General features: G+C 47.4%; 2 protein-coding genes across 5 annotated transcripts in view; one reads left to right on the top strand and one right to left on the bottom strand.

Annotated features, from left to right (window-relative positions):
- Positions 1-11,789, bottom strand: part of nin (ninein (GSK3B interacting protein)) — a 34,593-nt gene extending 22,804 nt beyond the window's left edge. The window contains exons 1-4 of one of the 4 annotated variants that reach the window (XM_030356819.1): positions 11,422-11,755; positions 8,641-8,847; positions 6,007-6,115; positions 2,527-2,714 (exon numbers count right to left, since the gene is read on the bottom strand). In XM_030356819.1, the coding sequence (XP_030212679.1) occupies positions 2,527-2,714; positions 6,007-6,115; positions 8,641-8,838 (495 nt within the window). In that variant the 5' untranslated portion in view covers positions 8,839-8,847; positions 11,422-11,755. Of the gene's footprint in view, positions 1-2,526; positions 2,715-6,006; positions 6,116-8,640; positions 8,848-11,421 lie in introns of all 4 variants that reach the window. The other 3 variants (XM_030356820.1, XM_030356821.1, XM_030356818.1) reach the window with 3 other exon arrangements.
- Positions 11,790-12,232: 443 nt separating this feature from the next.
- LOC115544079 (lysophosphatidylserine lipase ABHD12) lies at positions 12,233-18,702 on the top strand. The gene is made up of 12 exons (XM_030356890.1): positions 12,233-12,696; positions 12,915-13,017; positions 13,515-13,634; positions 13,902-13,932; positions 14,066-14,111; positions 16,566-16,695; positions 16,864-16,901; positions 17,003-17,082; positions 17,345-17,427; positions 17,708-17,786; positions 17,977-18,113; positions 18,402-18,702. The coding sequence occupies exons 1-12, from the start codon at positions 12,594-12,596 to the stop codon at positions 18,427-18,429; spliced, it is 978 nt and encodes a 325-aa protein (XP_030212750.1). The 5' UTR covers positions 12,233-12,593; the 3' UTR covers positions 18,430-18,702.
- Positions 18,703-18,742: the final 40 nt, after the last annotated feature.

Below are 18,742 nucleotides of genomic sequence, written 5' to 3' on the forward strand. Positions count from 1 at the left end.
ACAGCCCGGATGCCTATTGTGTGAGTGGGGGGGGGGGGGGGGGGGGGGGGTTTGGGGGGGGTCTGTGGCTGTGAGGGAATGAAGAGGGGCAGATGGGGACTCTAATGTGGCTGTTTAGGCATCCGTTCATGCCCACCCCTCTCCCCATACCTCATTGTTCCCCTTTCACACCCCCACATCATTGTCGTTTCCACGGCGATACTACCTCCCTGCCCCCCGCCCAGCCCTCTGACCCATACCCATCTGCCCGTCCGGTATCATTCTCCCTGCCCCCCCCCCCCCACCCGGCGTCTTCTAGATAAGTCACTGCCCTGGGACACACTTCTGTCCCCCCCCCCCCCCCACTCTCTCTCTGCATCTGGGCACCCCCCTCATCAACATCATCATCATCATCATCATCATCCACATGGCCAGGCCAGTTGGAGTCTTTGTCCGTCTGTGTTATAAATCTGGGAGAACCACGCTGGTCCTGTCAGAGGGACTGCCGGGGGCTCGCTGAGTTAAGGTCTGGAGTGTTGGATAGCCTGGCTGTAGGCCTCGTAGATCACCCTGGCTGTAGCGTCAGATAGCCTGGCTGTAGGCCTCCTAGATCACCCTGGCTGTAGGCCTCCTAGATCACCCTGGCTGTAGCATCAGATAGCCTGGCTGTAGGCCTCCTAGATCACCCTGGCTGTAGCGTCAGATAGCCTGGCTGTAGGCCTCCTAGATCACCCTGGCTGTAGCGTCAGATAGCCTGGCTGTAGGCCTCCTAGATCACCCTGGCTGTAGCGTCAGATAGCCTGGCTGTTCACCCTGGCCTGAGAGGCCGCCCCCCAGACAGGCGATACACTCATAAAACGGAGATCTGCGGATTCCAAGCGATACAAACTGTTGATTCTAGAACCAAAGCCTGTATTCTCCCGGATGCTGGCTGCGCATACAAATCAACTTCAGAGACAAGTCAGTCCGTCTCCAAAGTCTCAAAATCACAGACAAAACAAAACAAAGCAGCCTTCTTCTCTCACAAGTCAAACCAGCCTGAAGCAACACTTTAAGAGCCGGGTCGACTACAAATCCAGCCAAATCACTGGTTTTCCCGCCAATACGAAACTGTAACCAGCCAGTCGAGTGTTTCAAATGATTCATACGTAGGCCTGGGCACTAAAACAATAAATTATCACACCGTGATAGACTTTGGATCAATATCAATTTAAAACATGCTCAATATATATCAATAAGAGACTGCACCACCGAATCAAGCAGCTGGGTTTGGTACCCAAACACGGTTCCATACTTATTAACAATATTTTAGTGTTTTTCATCGTTGTTTCGACATTCTAGTATTTATCAATGAAGAACAGTTGAAGGTCATATTAAGTGTTAAACAGCAGTGTTTAAATCCAGCATGGTAATTCCTAGTCTGTTGAGGTCATTAAAAGGATCAATAGTTATCGATATCCATCCATATGATCAAGTTACATCGTGATGCGTCTTCAGCCATATCGCCCAGGCCTATTCAGATGGTCCGCCCTGGGGGGGGGGGGGGGGGGGGGGGCGAACCCGACCCACAAGGAACTAGGGCTTTGACTTTTTCCCAAAAATCATATTCGAAGTTCGTTTGTTTATCAATATTAATATTAGAATATATTCAAATATGTATTCATAATATTTTGACCATTAAATGCCTTCAGTAAGACCTTCAGTAAGATTTATTTTTTGATATTCAAATTATATTTGAATAACGAAGTTCGGAGTCAAAGCCCTACAAGGAACCAGCTAAGGGGGGTTGGGGGTAAAGTTTTTAATAAAAACTTAAGCACAATGGTCACTGGACATACAGAAGAGGCATGTCAACCTCACCATGTTTTCCGGATGAGGTTTACAGGCTATTCGCTCTGCGACTCCACGTAACCAACAGAGATACTCATGACCTGCAGGGTTACCATCGCCTAGGTTACGCCTCACGACCGGGCCTGTAAACCCTCCAACGTGATAAGCCCAGAATAAGCCTGTCCTCGCGTGTGTGTGTGTGTGTGTGTGTGTGTGTGTGTGTGTGTGTGTGTGTGTGTGTGTGTGTGTGTGTGTGTGTGTGTGTGTGTGTGTGTGTGTGTGTGTGTGTGTGTGTGTGTGTGTGTGTGTGGACTGCAGCACAGCAGGAGATAAGACCAGCATGTGTCCTTGAGTCTGAATTAGTGCACGGTGACGTGAGATGAAACAGCAAGAATTCAGCTCAGGGCTAGCCTCCGGTCTGACACCAGCCACCCTCGACACACATAACACTAGACACCTTATCGTGACATTAATTAATATCAATCTGATAAATATGTTTTAGTTATTTTCATCAAGATGATGTCCGCTCAACTTTAAGACAATATTGGGGGACAAAATATTTGATATTTTACATTATCTAGATCTGATTTACATGATTTACCTAGTCTAATCTAAATAAAACTAAATAAAATAAAAACTAAATAAAATCGTTGAATTAGGGGTTACGCTTAAAAAAAAAAAAGAACAGCATTGTAGAACAGCCTAGACTCCGCCCACCTCCCGCTTCCTCGGAACGGCGGACTCCTCGTCTTCGTCGTCGTCGTCGTCCCCGGCGTTCTCCTCCACAGCATTCCAACTCGAAAAGGCCTGGGAATAATCCAGGAGAGGCTCCGAGAACTCGGGGGTGGAGCGACGGCCGTATCGCTTGCTGCCCTTCATGAACTTGGGCTGGATCTCCGGAGAGTCTGGAGAGAGGAGAGAGAGATGTTTGGACCACAGAATAGTGAGCCTCTGGATGAGAAGACCAGGCAGAGAGATGTTTGGACCACAGAATAGTGAGCCTCTGGATGAGAAGACCAGGCAGAGAGATGTTTGGACCACAGAATAGTGAGCCTCTGGATGAGAAGACCAGGCAGAGAGATGTTTGGACCACAGAATAGTGAGCCTCTGGATGAGAAGACCAGGCAGAGAGATGTTTGGACGACAGAATAGTGAGCCTCTGGATGAGAAGACCAGGCAGAGAGATGTTTGGACCACAGAATAGTGAGCCTCTGGATGAGAAGACCAGGCAGAGAGATGTTTGGACCACAGAATAGTGAGCCTCTGGATGCGAAGACCAGGCAGAGAGATGTTTGGACCACAGAATAGTGAGCCTCTGGATGAGAAGACCAGGCAGAGAGATGTTTGGACCACAGAATAGTGAGATACTGGATGAGAAGACCAGGCAGAGAGATGTTTGGACCACAGAATAGTGAGCCTCTGGATGAGAAGACCAGGCAGAGAGATGTTTGGACCACAGAATAGTGAGCCTCTGGATGCGAAGACCAGGCAGAGAGATGTTTGGACCACAGAATAGTGAGCCTCTGGATGAGAAGACCAGGCAGAGAGATGTTTGGACGACAGAATAGTGAGCCTCTGGATGAGAAGACCAGGCAGAGAGATGTTTGGACCACAGAATAGTGAGCCTCTGGATGCGAAGACCAGGCAGAGAGATGTTTGGACCACAGAATAGTGAGAGCCTGGATTAGAGGGAGACGTTTTCACCACAGAATAGTTAGAGCGGCGAGAGGGACAGGCAGGGAGAGATGTTTGGACCACAGAATGGTGAGACTCTGGAAGAGAGGGAGGGCAGACAGAGCGACGTTTGGAACAACAGAAGAGTTCTTAAAATGGAACCTAGAACATGAAGGTAAATTAAAACAAAATGGTGGCCGTTCATTCTTTCAACTTCCCTCAAGCACTTCCCCAAAAACACCCTCATAAAATAAAACCCTCTTCCCTTTTGTTTTGGTCACAACAAACAGTCGTTCACTGGAACTAATTCTATCTTTCCTTCATCGAATATTATCACATTAAAAGCGTGTGTGTAGATGTATCCATGCAACTGACCATGACTACTCACTCACAGAAAATATATGGGGAGGGGAGGCATGAGGCTCAGGGGGTAGAGCAGGTCGAATGGTAACCGGAAGGTTGCTAGTTGCTAGTTCGATCCCCGGCTCCTTCTAGCTGAGTGCAGAGGTGTCCCTGAGCAAGACACACCCCCATGTGTCTTGGCAACCCTGCATGTCGCCTTGCAGGGTTGACTCCATGCATGTGTGAATGAGTGAGTGAGTGAGTGAATGCGGGTATGAATGTTAGGCAATATCGTAAAGCGCTTTACGATGAAACTGGTTAGAAAGGCGCTTCATAAATGCAGTCCATTTACCATATATCTGCCCATGACATCTCACTACAGAAAATACATATCTACAGTATATTAGTAGAGTAGAACAATAGAGTTCAGCTGCAGACCCCAAACACACGGCCCCAATTCCCTGCGGCATCAGACTGCCGGCGTGTGAGGCGTTTCCATGCCCTTATTATGCCTTCTCTAATCTGCGCGGTGTCCGTTGACAATCAGCATCACCAGGGGAGCCCAGCCCAGACCGGTGCGTACTGGCACAACGCAGACACCCAAAACAAACCAGTGACACCTGAAGTGGAGAGGTCCTTCAGGAAATACACATGAATGCACAGCAACGATCGCTAGGGAAACGTAAACATAACTACTGGCATTGATCTCAGATACACCTCATTAATAATAATAATAATAATAATAATAATAACAACAATACATTCAATATATATAGCGCTTTTCTAAATATTCAAAGAGGCTTTACAAAGTGAACACAAAATAAAATAACAAGATTAATTAATTAATTAATTAATTAATTAATAAGAACGTATATTAGTAAAACAACTTTAAAGGAGGACGGGGAGAGAAGGGAAGAAGGTTATGAAAGAAGGTTATGCTGAAAGCGATCCTAAAAAGGTGGGTTTGGAGGGCCTGTATAAGGACTAGGTGGGGGTGAGGCTTCATGCTCTACAGTAGATCTAGCGTTCTGCTGCCTGTATGAGTATTTAGATCCTGATCCTCTTGTCTGATCTGGAACAGGCCGTCGCTGTTGTCAATGAGTTTGCTAACAGGCTGCGAGGCAGACTGGCGTTCCGGTTTGGTGGTCAGGCTCGCTAACTTAGCAGAGAGCTGTTCCGATACCAGTATCGGAAATTCCTCCAATACTGCCCAAGATGCAGTATTGGGTATCGGCGAGTACGAAGGTCTATATTCACTGATCCGATACCGTCACATGACGTCCGATGTTATGCTGCGTTCGTTAATGGTCGGAAAGGAAAGTCAGGCAAAGGAAACGGGTCATCATCGACCTACGTGGGTTTGAGCTATTAAGTCTGAAAAACATGGATGCTTACACTTAACTAAAAGGATACTAATTTATTATTCTAATAATAGATTATTGATGCAAATGATCTTGCAAGTAAACAGACTATACATTGCTGGCATCGTAAGAGAACCCTTCAATAAGAACAAGAGCTATTAGCATTTGCAACGCTGGATGCTGTATCTGTATACCCTCCGTATTGGCCGATACTCAAGTTCAGGAATCGGGAATGAAAGAATGTCATCTTCTCTGCAACAGCAGTCTGTGTGCCCCTCTAGACAAGACCCCTTCGCTCTCAACACGCTTCTTTTACTGAGCCAGCTTATCGACATTGACGGTAAAACCTTTATTACTGAATTTTTATTCTTTGCTGAATGATTAATGTTGACATTTACTCCCCGATGACCATCAGCAACATGGCCGACGGTGATGCTTGGTTAGCTCGCGTGTACCCATGTAGCAATGATTTACTTTTTAAATTATTCATACGCTTGCATATTAATATGCATTATTCCTTTTTATTGTACATATTTAATGCTGGCTTCTAGATTTGGTCCCTGCACTGCTGTACATACTTATTTGCACTACCTTCATGACACGCATTAACCAAGAGCACCTCAGCATATCTTTTATTATCCATGCGGATTCTTTATTTTATTTTATCATTTTGTTTATGTTGTATGTGTATGCTTTGTGTGTCGTGTTCAAGCTAATGTGACTCTGAATTTCCCCTGGGGATCAATAAGGTACCCATCTATCCATGTGTAGCTCGGGCTGGAGGTTCGGTAGCGATGCGAGTCGGGAGGGCCCCTCTTACCTGCTGGGGGAGGGGGTACAGGTGCTGTGCTGGGGCACTGGGTGGGTGAGCTAGCCATGGTGGAGGAGAGGACCTGGATCAGGGCGTTCTTGAACTGGTGGAAGTCGACCTGGAGACAACGACAGGGCGTGGATCATAAGAACGGGTACATTTGGTCATTTAGAAGACGCCGTCATCTCAAGAGACTTCCAGAGAATGGAGGCGATGGGCTGGGATCGAAATCCAGTCCCCTTTGTGCTGGTAGTTGAAGCGCCTCAATCCAACCCTGCCCCCCCTACCTACCTTGTATAGGAAGACATGCATACAAGTTCACCTGATCTCGGCATAGCCTCCCCCCTTACCCTCCCCACAACACTCTTACGCATTTATTGTATGTTGTACGTCCTTGCACTTAAGAATAGTAATTAGCATCGTCTAGGATCTTATTCTAGCTATTGTTATTGGATAGAGGGAATGGGTCAACCTAGCAATTGTTGGTGCTTGTCACTTGGTTCTATGAACATCCTGACTGTACCGACAGCGATATATCGTTGTTTCTCTTCCTCTGACAAATGCCCTTATTGTAAGTCGCTTTGGATATGAGCGTCTGCTAAATGCAAATATAATGCACACCTAATAGAACGAGTGTAGCACCATGTTAACAAAGCGAACCACAACATCTTTCCTTCAGCCTGCAGTCAACACAGGAAACCCCCCAAAAATAAAGCTCATCAAATTCCAAAGATTTGATTCACTCGCTTGCCGTCCCACGGCGCTGGGAGGGGTCGCCGTGTGGACGTCTGGACGGGTTTGGGGGGGGGGGGGGGGGCAGGGGGTTGAGCGAGGGGGGGTGGGGGAGAGGTGGAGATGGGAGGTCACCCTCCTCTTGAATCAACAGCTGCTCAGTGGAGAACAGGAGACGGAGGTTTCCTTTGTGTCCCCGGGGGGGGGGACCACTTTGGGTTACGTGGGGGGGCCGGGAGTGTGGGGAGGGGGACTTGACATTGTTGGAAACAACGCAGTTAGCCAGCTGATCACCCCCCCCTGATCTTATCCAACCCCCCAAATGAAAGGCAACGTCAGAAACAATAGCCACGCACCAACACGTGTATGGAAGACACACACACACACACACACACACACACACACACACACACACACACACACACACACACACACACACACACACACACACACACACACACACACACACACACACACACACACACACACTCCGAACTTCATTATTCGAATATCAAAAAATAAATCAAAATTCTAACAAATATTAGGCAGCCCTTAATATTCAAACCTGTTATGGGCAGGCCAAGAGGGACAGACGTCGGAGAACCCGACGCAGTCTATCCATAATATTGTAATGACCACGGAAGAGGCAGTGAATGAAGTATTGATAAGGCAGCGATTTATTAGAAACCTAATAAACCGTTGCACGCAGGACCGGTAACCATCGCAACGCCGGTAAACAAACCTTGCGAAGCCCAATCCAGGTCTTATTGAAGGCATATAATGATCAAAATATTATTAATAAATATTTGAATATTGATATTAATAAACAAACGAACTTCGAATATGATTTTTGGGCAAAAGTCAAAGCCCTAACACACACACACACACACACACACACACACACACACACACACACACACACACACACACACACACACACACACACACACACACACACACACACACACACACACACACACACACACACACCTTCCAGGAGAGCCATGAGCAGAGTAGAGGAGCACTAGGCATCAAAGCCTTGTTTGATGTGGGACCCCGTTTATCCAGACCCTCTTCTCTCCCACATCGTCCCACTCCCATCAGATCCCTCCTGGCCATCGAGAAGCCAGGAGGGCGATCCCCCCACAAACCCACTTGAGAATGGTGATTAGCCGACTCGGTTGTCGTGACGACAGACACCTGGGTTGATGAGGCGCACACCTCCCCCCCCTCTCTCTCTCTCTCTCTTCAACCAGGGAAGGAGGCTGACAAAAGCTACCCAAAGGGCCTGGAGACACAAAGAGAGCCAAGAGGGGTGCTCCACTGGCAGGGGGAGCCCCGCACCTGGTCCAGGTCTGACCTGGAGGGCGGCTTTCAGGGCTACAAAGGACAGCGGTGAGAGAGGGCTCCATGGAGTCCCTAAAGGGTCCTCTTAGGGAGGATGGCACAGCACTAATTACCCGCCATTTTGCCCCAGAAGCTGGAATGGAATATCTGAACGATGGCGTCGCTTACGAGTTTCTGCAAAAAACAATAAAAAAATAACATAAATAACGGAGAGCTGTGATGTTTTATGGTTCTATAACAACAAAATGAAGAGTGAATACTATCTTAGCCTAGCTAATCGCAGCCTGCTTTGTGGGTAGTGCTTGGCACTTGGTTCTAGTATGAACATCCTGACTCTACCGTCAGTGATATATTGTTTCACTTCTACTGACAAATGCACTTAACGTAAGTCACTTTGAATAAAAACCTCTGTCAAATGTTTATGTGACGCAAATTAAATAAATGGAAATAGAGCCAGAGGGGGGCAGGGGACATTTTCCCCAAAATGCCGTCTTCCTCATCCTCCGTTTGATCCTATTGGCTAATCAAACACCCCCTGTTCCCACCCCCTGTGGGTGCCCTTACCCGTATGGAGGGTCCGCTCCCGTCCTGGTCCTGGTCCTGCAGGAGCGTGCCGAGCAGGGTGGGCGTGGCCTCACCGAGCTGCAGCGAATAGCAGAGGGCCGCCAGCTCGTCGGGGCTCAGGGCGCCGGCGCCGCTGGCGTCGAAGCCGTCGAACACCTCCTTCAGCTGCTCCTCGTACTGGTCCGGCTCCGAGTCCATCCCAGCGCCCTGGGCACAAACAAACACGTAAACACACTGTGTAGCACCTTACCCTAGCGGTCTTGGTTGTATACGGGGAACGGGTTAACCTAGCGGTTGTTGTGGTTGGCACTTGGCTCTATGAACATCCTTACTCTATCGACAGCGATATACCGTCTCTCTTCCGTCCGACAATTGTACTTATTGTGAGTTGCTTTGGATAAAAACATCAGCTAAATACCTTATGGTGCGGTAAAGGGGAGGCATCATGCCAGGCTAGGTTGGGGTTTTGTGTCGTGAAAAATTGTGATGGAAAATGACATGAAACTTTGCTTCTTCTGAGAAATTGTCCCAATTGACAGAATTATCTTAAAATCGGACCAATTGAGAACGGAAATCCCGGGACAATGATGAAGACCAACGCTCTGACTTTTCCTTGATTTTTCAGGCCGTGATTTTTCCAAACACTCATTTGACGTCCCTTCCTAAAACATTTTGTAAACAACGTGGTCGTTCTACTGGGACTCAGGGACAATGGTCAACGATAATCAAAAAGGATGTCAAATCTATACCCATATTATTAATGAGGTAGGAAAGACATTCACACTCTTCAAAAACAAGCAAAACTTCGATTTGGAGGCGGCCAAGATAAAAACACTAGCGTGAAGGCCATCTCTATGGTGACGAACGACGACCTCGACAAACCAGAGATGCAACAACCTCCTTATAGCAAGTTAGAAAAGCTTGCATAAAGCGGACGCACAACGACACAAGTGTGGCTCCCGTATTGTGATGAAAATGTTTTAAACATTTAATGTTGTAAATGATAAAAGTATAAAGTGTTTGGTCTCATGATTTGGTCAAAGGCGTTTGCCCAATAGGTGGACAACATCCAGAGTACAAAGGAACCCTTCAGATCCACAACAGAGAGGTGCTGGAGGGGTTCAATTGGTGTCTTCATACTGAACACCTTTCACAGCAGCCATGAGAGCCACGAAGAGCAGCGCTCAGAGCCAGCCTGAGGGGCAGCAGCCCAACAAAGAACAGGTCTACCTGGGTCTCAACACAGACCGGATCTACCCGGGTCTCCCACACCCCTTTAAACCGAGGCACTGCCCATCCACCCAAACCTCAAACGCACAGACCAGCTCCAGGAACCTCCAAAGCATAGGAGGAAGTCCCACTCGCCCTGCCATCTATGGCTGAAATGTTGCCTTCCTGTTCCTATTCTTAATAAGCTGTCCCCTTCAGTTCAGCTGGAAGCACAAGAGGCTCCATGCAAAGCAGTAAGGCCTAAAACTCCAAACACATAACCAATAGTCACTAGCCAACTCTTAATTAAAGACCTAGAGAGCTCCATATATACCGGTTCATGGTTGGCCCCGAGATACAGCCAAGGTTAGCCGTGGGACTCAGAGCTAACAGACAGGTAGAAAGAAGATGTACAGAATGTGCAGAATACAACCAACAATGTAAGGAAAAATGTCCACAACAAAACACCAGGATCTGCGCTATTAACATAAGAGCATGACACACACACACCCACACCCACACACACACACACAATGTTAAACCCAGTTTAGGGTCATTTGTGCGTGTCCTGCACGCATCCATCTTAGCACCCCCACCCTCTTCACCCCAACATGTCCGTGCTCCAGCTGCTCCCGCCCCCCCAGAGTCTGGGACCCCCCATTGAACCACATAATAGATGCTTGAAGCTTGAAGCATGCAATATTATTTTGCATCTGCAGAAACCAAATGCAAAATATCAATCCTCAATCAGCTGAAGAGACCTTAACTAATAATTGTACCTTTCATAATGTAATGAATACTCTTTAACCTCAATTGTATCTTTGATATGTATTGATAAAATAAAATGGTGAGTCAATGTTAAGTGTATTTTATCTACCGGTATATAGAATTTGAAAGTTATAGAATTTATCATTTTTTGCCTGAATTGTATTATAGACATCGATTTTTACAAATACCCATCGATTTAAAGAGTTTTTACTGAGATTTGATAGTGTTTGTTTTCTTCTGAGTCACAGGAAGTTCTCGTGAGCTCAGCTGAGTGACAGCTGTCGTCCAGGGAGCCGTGGGCTCTCGCAGACAGGGCGGGGAGGTTAATCCCCGGCCGCGAGCACCGCCTGGCCAGCCTTCACTTACACTTGAGATTAAAACACAATCGACAAGGGTCGGCCGTCGGGACCGCATTTTATTGGCCCTATCGCTTCCATTGCAATACTGAAACTAACGTTACGTGTGCAGCAAGAGTCATCGAATTTCAACACATGGCATCAATTAAACAGGGCAAAATGGGTAGTTGTGTATAAAATGAGTTTAAATCACCTAAATACTAAACTGGAGTTAACATTGATAGACAAGCAATTCGGCCATGATTCAATATTTCTCAATTACGAATGTAGTTTCGTTTGACCAGGACATTTGGAAGTAATGAGCTAATCAGCCACCATCGTGAAATAACGGACAGTGCTTGATAAAAACTCATCTAACTGTTGAATACAGACCAACATAACGCACAAAAGAGCACAAAAAGCCATAAAGTTTACACACAAAACTCGACGGAAGCGGTTTCATCCTCACCAAATAGGCTGAGCTCCAGACTGCGCCTGGACCGAGATTGGGAGATGCGTGGATAAGTGAAAAAAGCAAACTTTTTACAACATTTCACCATGAAGGAAGTTGTTGGTCCTTAAATCCTCTTCAGTGCGGATTAAACCTGGTTTTAGGGAAGGGGAGGCGGCGGCGGCGTGTCTCACACGACTCTTTTTTTCCGGGACACTAGCGATGTTGTTTCGCCACTACTGCCTTGTGTCCGCGGAAGCATGAAGCATCCTCTTGTGCTGGTAGCGGATTTTGAAAAGCTCCTCGCAGAGGAAGGGGAGGAGACCAAGAGTCGTATCCGCGACGTCGACTGGTCAGGCCGGCCACCCACCGCGACCCACGCTGGCCCCCTACGGTCCGGTCGCACCATGTGCACCAGACCGTTTGAATGGTCGTATGCATACTAGTATAGATTAATGGGTATATTCGTAAAAAAAATAAATGAAGGCTACTTTTAATAATTTGTTATTCTATAATGTTCTTATGTTTGTATTTATCGTTTTATTTTTAAATACATCAATGAGTACATACTTCGGCACTTTGTCGAATGATAAATATCTTGTTCTGTAATCCCTGAGCGTTCAACTTTTTTTCTCCTCAGTGTTTAGAGTGGACAGTTTAGGTTTACCAACTGGTGCTTTTACATTAGCTCAACAGCCCCACCTAGTGGTGAAAAGTAAAAATGTCAGATTACCAACTGGTGAATTTATAGAAGCCTAACAGTACCACCTAGTGGTGTGAAGTGGAACCGGCGTTAATTCATTTTTAGGATTACCGGTATCTCTTAGATAAGACATGACAAAGCTATATTTTCTGAACGTGGTTGCGGTGGACTGTCTAGTAAGTAACCACTAATGACTCGTAAGGGGACATTTTGATATTATTATCAAACTTCGATCACACGCCTCTTCGGACGGTTGAAGTATCGGCATGTCTACGCACTTGCGTCTTGCGGTCTGAGCCAATAGCGCTGCATTAAATTGCCTATCCCTTTAACTTGGACCCCACTTGACGAGCGGCTCCTTTCACACAATCCGGAAATACAGTACACCGGGAGTCTGGTTCATTGCCGAGCTCAGTGCTGCTAGAGGGAGATCGGAGTTGATGTCCGCGGGGAGCAAGTCGCACAAGAGCACCGGAGTCCTGTAAATATGAAGAGGGCGGTCATCTTTCTGATCACGGTCTACGTTTCTGTACCAATCATAATCTACCTATTTCCTTGGATACTGGGACACGTGGTTTATTCCCATCTGTGTAAGTCGAGTGTGTTCGTTTATGTGTTAGTGTTTAACTCTGCAGGCATAGCAGTAGACCACAAAACAATTCATGCAATAATCGTGTTGTTCCTAACCTATAAATGTATCACAACTTCATTTATGTTTCTGCAGCAATGTGTGCATGAGACCGTAGTGTATGCGTGCACAGACGTCAGGATGTCAATAACTCTTGTGTCTTCGCGCTGCGGTCTCCAGTGAAGGTCCCTTTCTTCGTGGACTTGAGCAGGCCGGACAAGATACTGAACCACACGACCAACCTCTACCTACCCACGGAGGAGGGCGTCTCGGTGGGCGTGTGGTCAGTCATGTCCCTCTCCCTTACCTGGCCTCTACAAGGGTGCTTAGTCACGTAGCGACACTTGTCACCAACACCACATATTATAATGAGAGCAAGCGGACTGGATGCTTGATTTGAGTTCTGCAACAGCACGCGTGCGGGATTAGTCAGGCCCCTAATGCATTAAACCGACCGTGCTGCCAGTAAATTAAACAGGCTTTGACAGCAACACGGAGGATATGTCTTGCAACACAGGTCTAGTGTACTATTCTATGGTTACGTTGCCCCAACATCTCAATGTTTACATGTTTACATTAACCCGTTTTCTTTCTCTCAGTCTCTCTGAGTGTGTTTCTGACTTTAACATGTTCTTAGTTAGTCATGTGGTCGTCCTGGGAGTCCAAAAGGCCCACTTTAATCCCTCACCCTCTCAATTACATTCAGATAGCTTTTTTTGCATAATAGAAAAACATTGAGGTGCAGCCAAATCATCGACCAACATCTCCTCTCTCCCCTAGGCATACTCTCCCTGTCAGCCAATGGGAGCACTCCGCTGGGAAGGGCTCCGAGTGGTACCAGGAGGCCCTCGCAGACGGACGTCCTGTTATCGTCTATCTCCATGGCAACACAGGGACCAGGTGGGGCCCCCGGCCATGGTTTCTACACACACACACACACACACACACACACACACACACACACACACACACACACACACACACACACACACACACACACACACACACACACACCCAAAAATGGTGTTCCCAGGATCTCCCATTAAACACTGACTGCTGCGCACCAACACACTAACACATCAACACATCGTCACGGTCTCTCGTTCGTAGAACCAACAAAAATTACAAATTACAAATCTAGTTTTTCTTCCGTGTTTATTTCTACAGGGCCATCCACCACAGAGTGGAGCTGGTTAAGGTAAGGGGCTTCCAACGATAACACACAGACAATGAACCTCGAAAGGTGCATGTTACTTGGAATAACCAGACAATATGTTCCTGTTTGTTCACGCTATGAATAAATGACCACTGGCACTGGGTCTGTGTTCCAGATCCTGAGTGCGGCTGGATACCACGTCCTGTCCTTTGACTACAGAGGTAAACTATCCCATTTCTATCCGTGTGTGGGGCTCGCAGGTACATTGGATCGCGGGAGACCGTCGTTACCAAGGCAACCGTCCTAGTAATTATTTACGAAGACGGCAGTCTTTGTAAACAATCTGCTTGGAACAGCAGAACAACAAAATTAGGGGAGCTTGGTGCCTGGTTTGAGAGAAGAACACCGGTGTTCCGGGGTCCGGCGAGACGGATCTTTTACGTTCCATTCTGTCCTGAGGAGCGGGTCGTTTTGGTTTCACAAAAGCAACTCTAGTTCATTCGGATCAATATCCTATTGACATTTACATTTAGGAAAAAAAATACTCTGAACTAATGAGTCCTGCACTGTGAGGTTGAAACCTCATTGGAATCTTCTGTTGGATATATAGGCTCTCTTGTACGTTATGGCACATATTCAAGACCAGTATTACTTGTTGCCAACCAGACGGGCGAGCCAGTATGTTGCTCAACACCGTTCAGTATACAAAAACAACTTTAGTAGTTTGATTTCCCCATGGCCTCTACCTATATATCGATACATATTTTCAACATGGTTTTGAAATCAGAAAGGAGAGAGCAAGATTTTAAAACTGAACAACTAATAAAATGCACCTCCCTATCTGCTTCTTGCCACCTTTTCCTTCTTCAGGCATGCAAACTAGTCACCTTTCGGCGAAATTCGCCGTTTTGAAGACAAAATTGACCACTTGTGTGATTCGTGGAGATCCGTTGAGAAAACATTTGGGGGGGGGGGGGTCTGATGGCCAGCCATGGAGTCCTTGTAGCGCCTGCTAATACATTCTCAATGGAGAGGCGAGCGGACAGAGAGAAGGCGCAGCATTCTGTCAGGCGGCACGACAAGTGGGCGCACTCCCGTGGAACTGTCGCTTCCGTGCTCGTCGAACGCATGCGCGCGCTCGTGAAACCGCGCGGCCAACCGACAGCGTGAGCGGAAAGTCGCCTACCATCTGAAACGGCCAAGCGTGAGCCCAGCGGAGCCTTTGAATGCCTCGTTTCCACCGAGCGTTTCCACCGCCGACAGTACCCTCATGGTAGGCCGGATGTCGATCGCCGCGGCAGCTACGTAAACATCCCAAAGGTGAGCGACGAGAACTGATTCCCAAAACAAACATAACAAAAATATGGTAACGTAAATAAAATATACAAACGAACAGAGCTTCGTCTCCCCGCGACCTTATATTATCTAAAACGTTCTCATCGATTCAGCCAATGACAGTGCGAGGGTGAACAAATGATAAGGCACCACCACACAAGTTAATTAACGATCGCTGTAGGCTTCAATATCATGCAAGCACTTTGTTTTCTTTTTATTTTGTTCTACATCACAATTGCATGCTTTAATAAAGTATTGTAATAGGTCCATGCTCCACCTCCTTGTTCGCCCAAGCTAACGTTTTACGCGACACGTCCATTGTCCAGAATAATACCTTGCAGTTTGTTTTTATCCCCATGTCACGCCCACTTTTGGCGGTGGAAACGCGAACCGTGTCGCAACTTTGCGAACCGAACCGAACGCACCCTCCGGTGGAAACACGCCAAAAGAGAATTTTTCAGCGGGTCACCAGTTGTGTTGATACATACTAGTCGATATAGCCGAGAGAAGTCGCTGTTTTGCATGCTGCAAAACAGCGAAAGCGGGCCCTTGAGACACTGGTCCAGGCCAAGAAGAAAAATAAATAATGGCATACTCCTATTGCCCTGTCCTCCCACCTCTTTTTATTCTTCTCAATATTCGTTCTTAATTTTGTAATAAGTTATGTACCTATTGGGGCTGCCCTTGCACATAATAAATTAATGCTTTGTTCGTAATTGTGCGCAGTCCTGTAATTTTTTTTAGCTTGTGACTAACCCTAATACATTAAAAAATGTAAAAGAAAACTCCCCGGAGTATAAACCTGGAACCCTATAGTGGGTCTGTGTTTTTCTCACGCATCATTCTCACCTTTTTCACCCCGAGCCAGTTTGCATGCCTGCTTCTTGCGTCTCTCCTCCATTGATAAGTGTGGACAAGAATGATGATTTCCCCGAATCATTCAGGAAAGAGAGGCCCTGATTGGTCAGAAGTGAGCCGGGAGCGGTCTGAAACCAAAGTGGTCTCATACAGAAGGCAGGCGCAGTCAACCAGAGACGCTATTCTCACAGCTTGTTTCGCTCACCAAGAGCCGACTGGTGGCTGGACCAGGACACCCCGACGACGCTCCCATGAAAGCCCCTGAATCTCCCCTACTGCACCTTTAACGTCTCCCCTACTGCACCTTTAACGTCTCCCCTACTGCACCTTTTACGTCTCCCCTACTGCACCTTTAACGTCTCCCCTACTGCACCTTTAACGTCTCCCCTACTGCACCTTTAACGTCTCCCCTACTGCATCTTTAACGTCTCCCCTACTGCACCTTTAACGTCTCCCCTACCGCACCTTTAACGTGTCCCCAGGGTTCGGCGACTCCAGCGGGGAGCCCAGCGAGGCGGGCCTGACCACCGACGCCCTCTATCTGTACCGCTGGGCCAAGCAGCACAGCGGCGGCAGCCACGTCTACCTGTGGGGGCACTCGCTGGGCACGGGGTGAGTCGCTCGTTCGCCGCCTGGCAGGTTCTGCTGACAGACTCGCCGTCACTCATCAACTAATGAGGGGAAAAAACTGGAAAAGCTTTAATTGGAAAAGACTCAAGTGAGTTAATAAATTAATTAATTATATAATTATATAAATTAATTGTTGGACCTTTTTTGTAGAGTGGCCACCAACGCAGCGCTGCAGTCCCAGGAGGAAGGTGAGGTGGTTCGGCTCTAGACCGCCTGCTTCATTGACTTTAGGTCATAGGTTGTTGTTGTTGTTGTTGTTGTTTTCGTCATCACCGTCTCCGTGTGGCAGGCTCCGTTGTGGACGCCCTGATTCTCGAAGCTCCGTACACGAGCATTAGGAAGGCTACAGAGTGCCATGTCCTGGCCAAGGTACAGTCAGCCAGCACCCCCCCCCCCTGGTTCTACCTCAGTGAGCAGGGTGAGGGTCAGAGCCCAGAGGTTCTGGGATCTAACCCCACTGTTACCACCCCGTACCTGGTACCTAACCCTGACCTGCAAGGCTCTTAGGATAAATCACTCAATAAAATCATAAAAAGTATTTCAAAACAACACCATTTTCAATGAATGCATTTAAATTCTGATTCCGGCAGATGTGCAGAATAAAAACGTTAGTCAATGTTTACTGTTCCAGATGTTTTCCCTTCTGCCTGGGGTTAAAAACCTGCTCACAGAGACCCTGGAGAAGAACAAGCTAGTGTTGGCCAGTGATGAGAAGTGAGTCAGGTGGTTAGTGAGTCTAACCACCTGTTTATTTAACTACTTAAACCGCTATTCATCTTAACCACAGGCTAAAGTACACTAGGCTCCAATGAATAAAACACACATTTCATGGGATCTTTGTATCAATGGTCGTTCACGTGTGTGTGTGTGTGTGTGTGTGTGTGTGTGTGTGTGTGTGTGTGTGTGTGTGTGTGTGTGTGTGTGTGTGTGTGTGTGTGTGTGTGTGTGTGTGTGTGTGTGTGTGTGTGTGTGTGTGTGTGTGTTTTCTACCCAGTTTGAAGAGGCTGGAGAGTCCTCTCCTTGTTCTTCATGCTGAGGACGACAATATTCTACCCTACCACATGGGCCAGGAGGTAAACATAATCTATTTCACTACATCACTATCCCAGGAGGTACACATTATCTGTCACTACATCACTATCACAGGAGGTAAACATTATCAATCACTCTAATCACTATGGCACTATCCCAGGAGGTACACATGACCACTGCCTCATAAGGCCCCTGTGAGTAACATCTGACTGGCCCTCCTGTGTTCCCCAGCTGTACCAGATCGCTCTGGGGGCCCAGAAGGGGCGTCCCGACGCAGAAGCCCGGGTCCAGATGGTCTCCTACCGCGCCGCCCTGGGCTACGCCCACGACAACATTTACCTGGACCCAGACCTGGTCCAGCTCCTGGGGTGAGTCCCGCGCACGTGACAAGCGCACGCGTCAAGCGCGCACACACGTGCACCTAACACGCGCATGTACACGCGACAAGCGCACGCACCTGACATGCTCACGGGGCACACGCATGTGCCGCGTGACAAGCACACACGTGCACCTAACACGCGCATGTCCACCTGACAAGCGCACCTGACACACGCATGTGAAAAGGGAACTCAGGCCCTCACGCGACACGCACACTTGCACCTAACACACGCATGTGCATGTATCTAACCGATTCTACCACTGCTTTCTCGTTCCAGGGATTTCCTCAAAGGTCTGGAGACTTAATCGTCCTGCCAGAAGGACGCTCCCTCTGTCTGCACTTCTGTCCGTCTGTCTTTCTCGTCCGTCTACCTTCCGGCTTCCTGTCTGTCCTTCTCTATGTCCGAGCATGTACACAATACCAATTATGTCAATATTGAACAGAAATGCATTTTAAAAAGACATGTTTACGTATCCCTGGTTTTAACCGCTAACACAGTGGGGGGTCTGCTTTGCGTTGGGATTGTATTTGGGACTGGGGAAAAGATATATTAAAAATAAAGTACATTTTATTTAATATGTTGGCCTCCGTACTTCTTTCTGCTGTTGACCTTAAACG

The sequence above is a fragment of the Gadus morhua genome, chromosome 5 (assembly GCF_902167405.1).
Source record: "Gadus morhua chromosome 5, gadMor3.0, whole genome shotgun sequence".
Classification (NCBI taxonomy): domain Eukaryota; kingdom Metazoa; phylum Chordata; class Actinopteri; order Gadiformes; family Gadidae; genus Gadus; species Gadus morhua.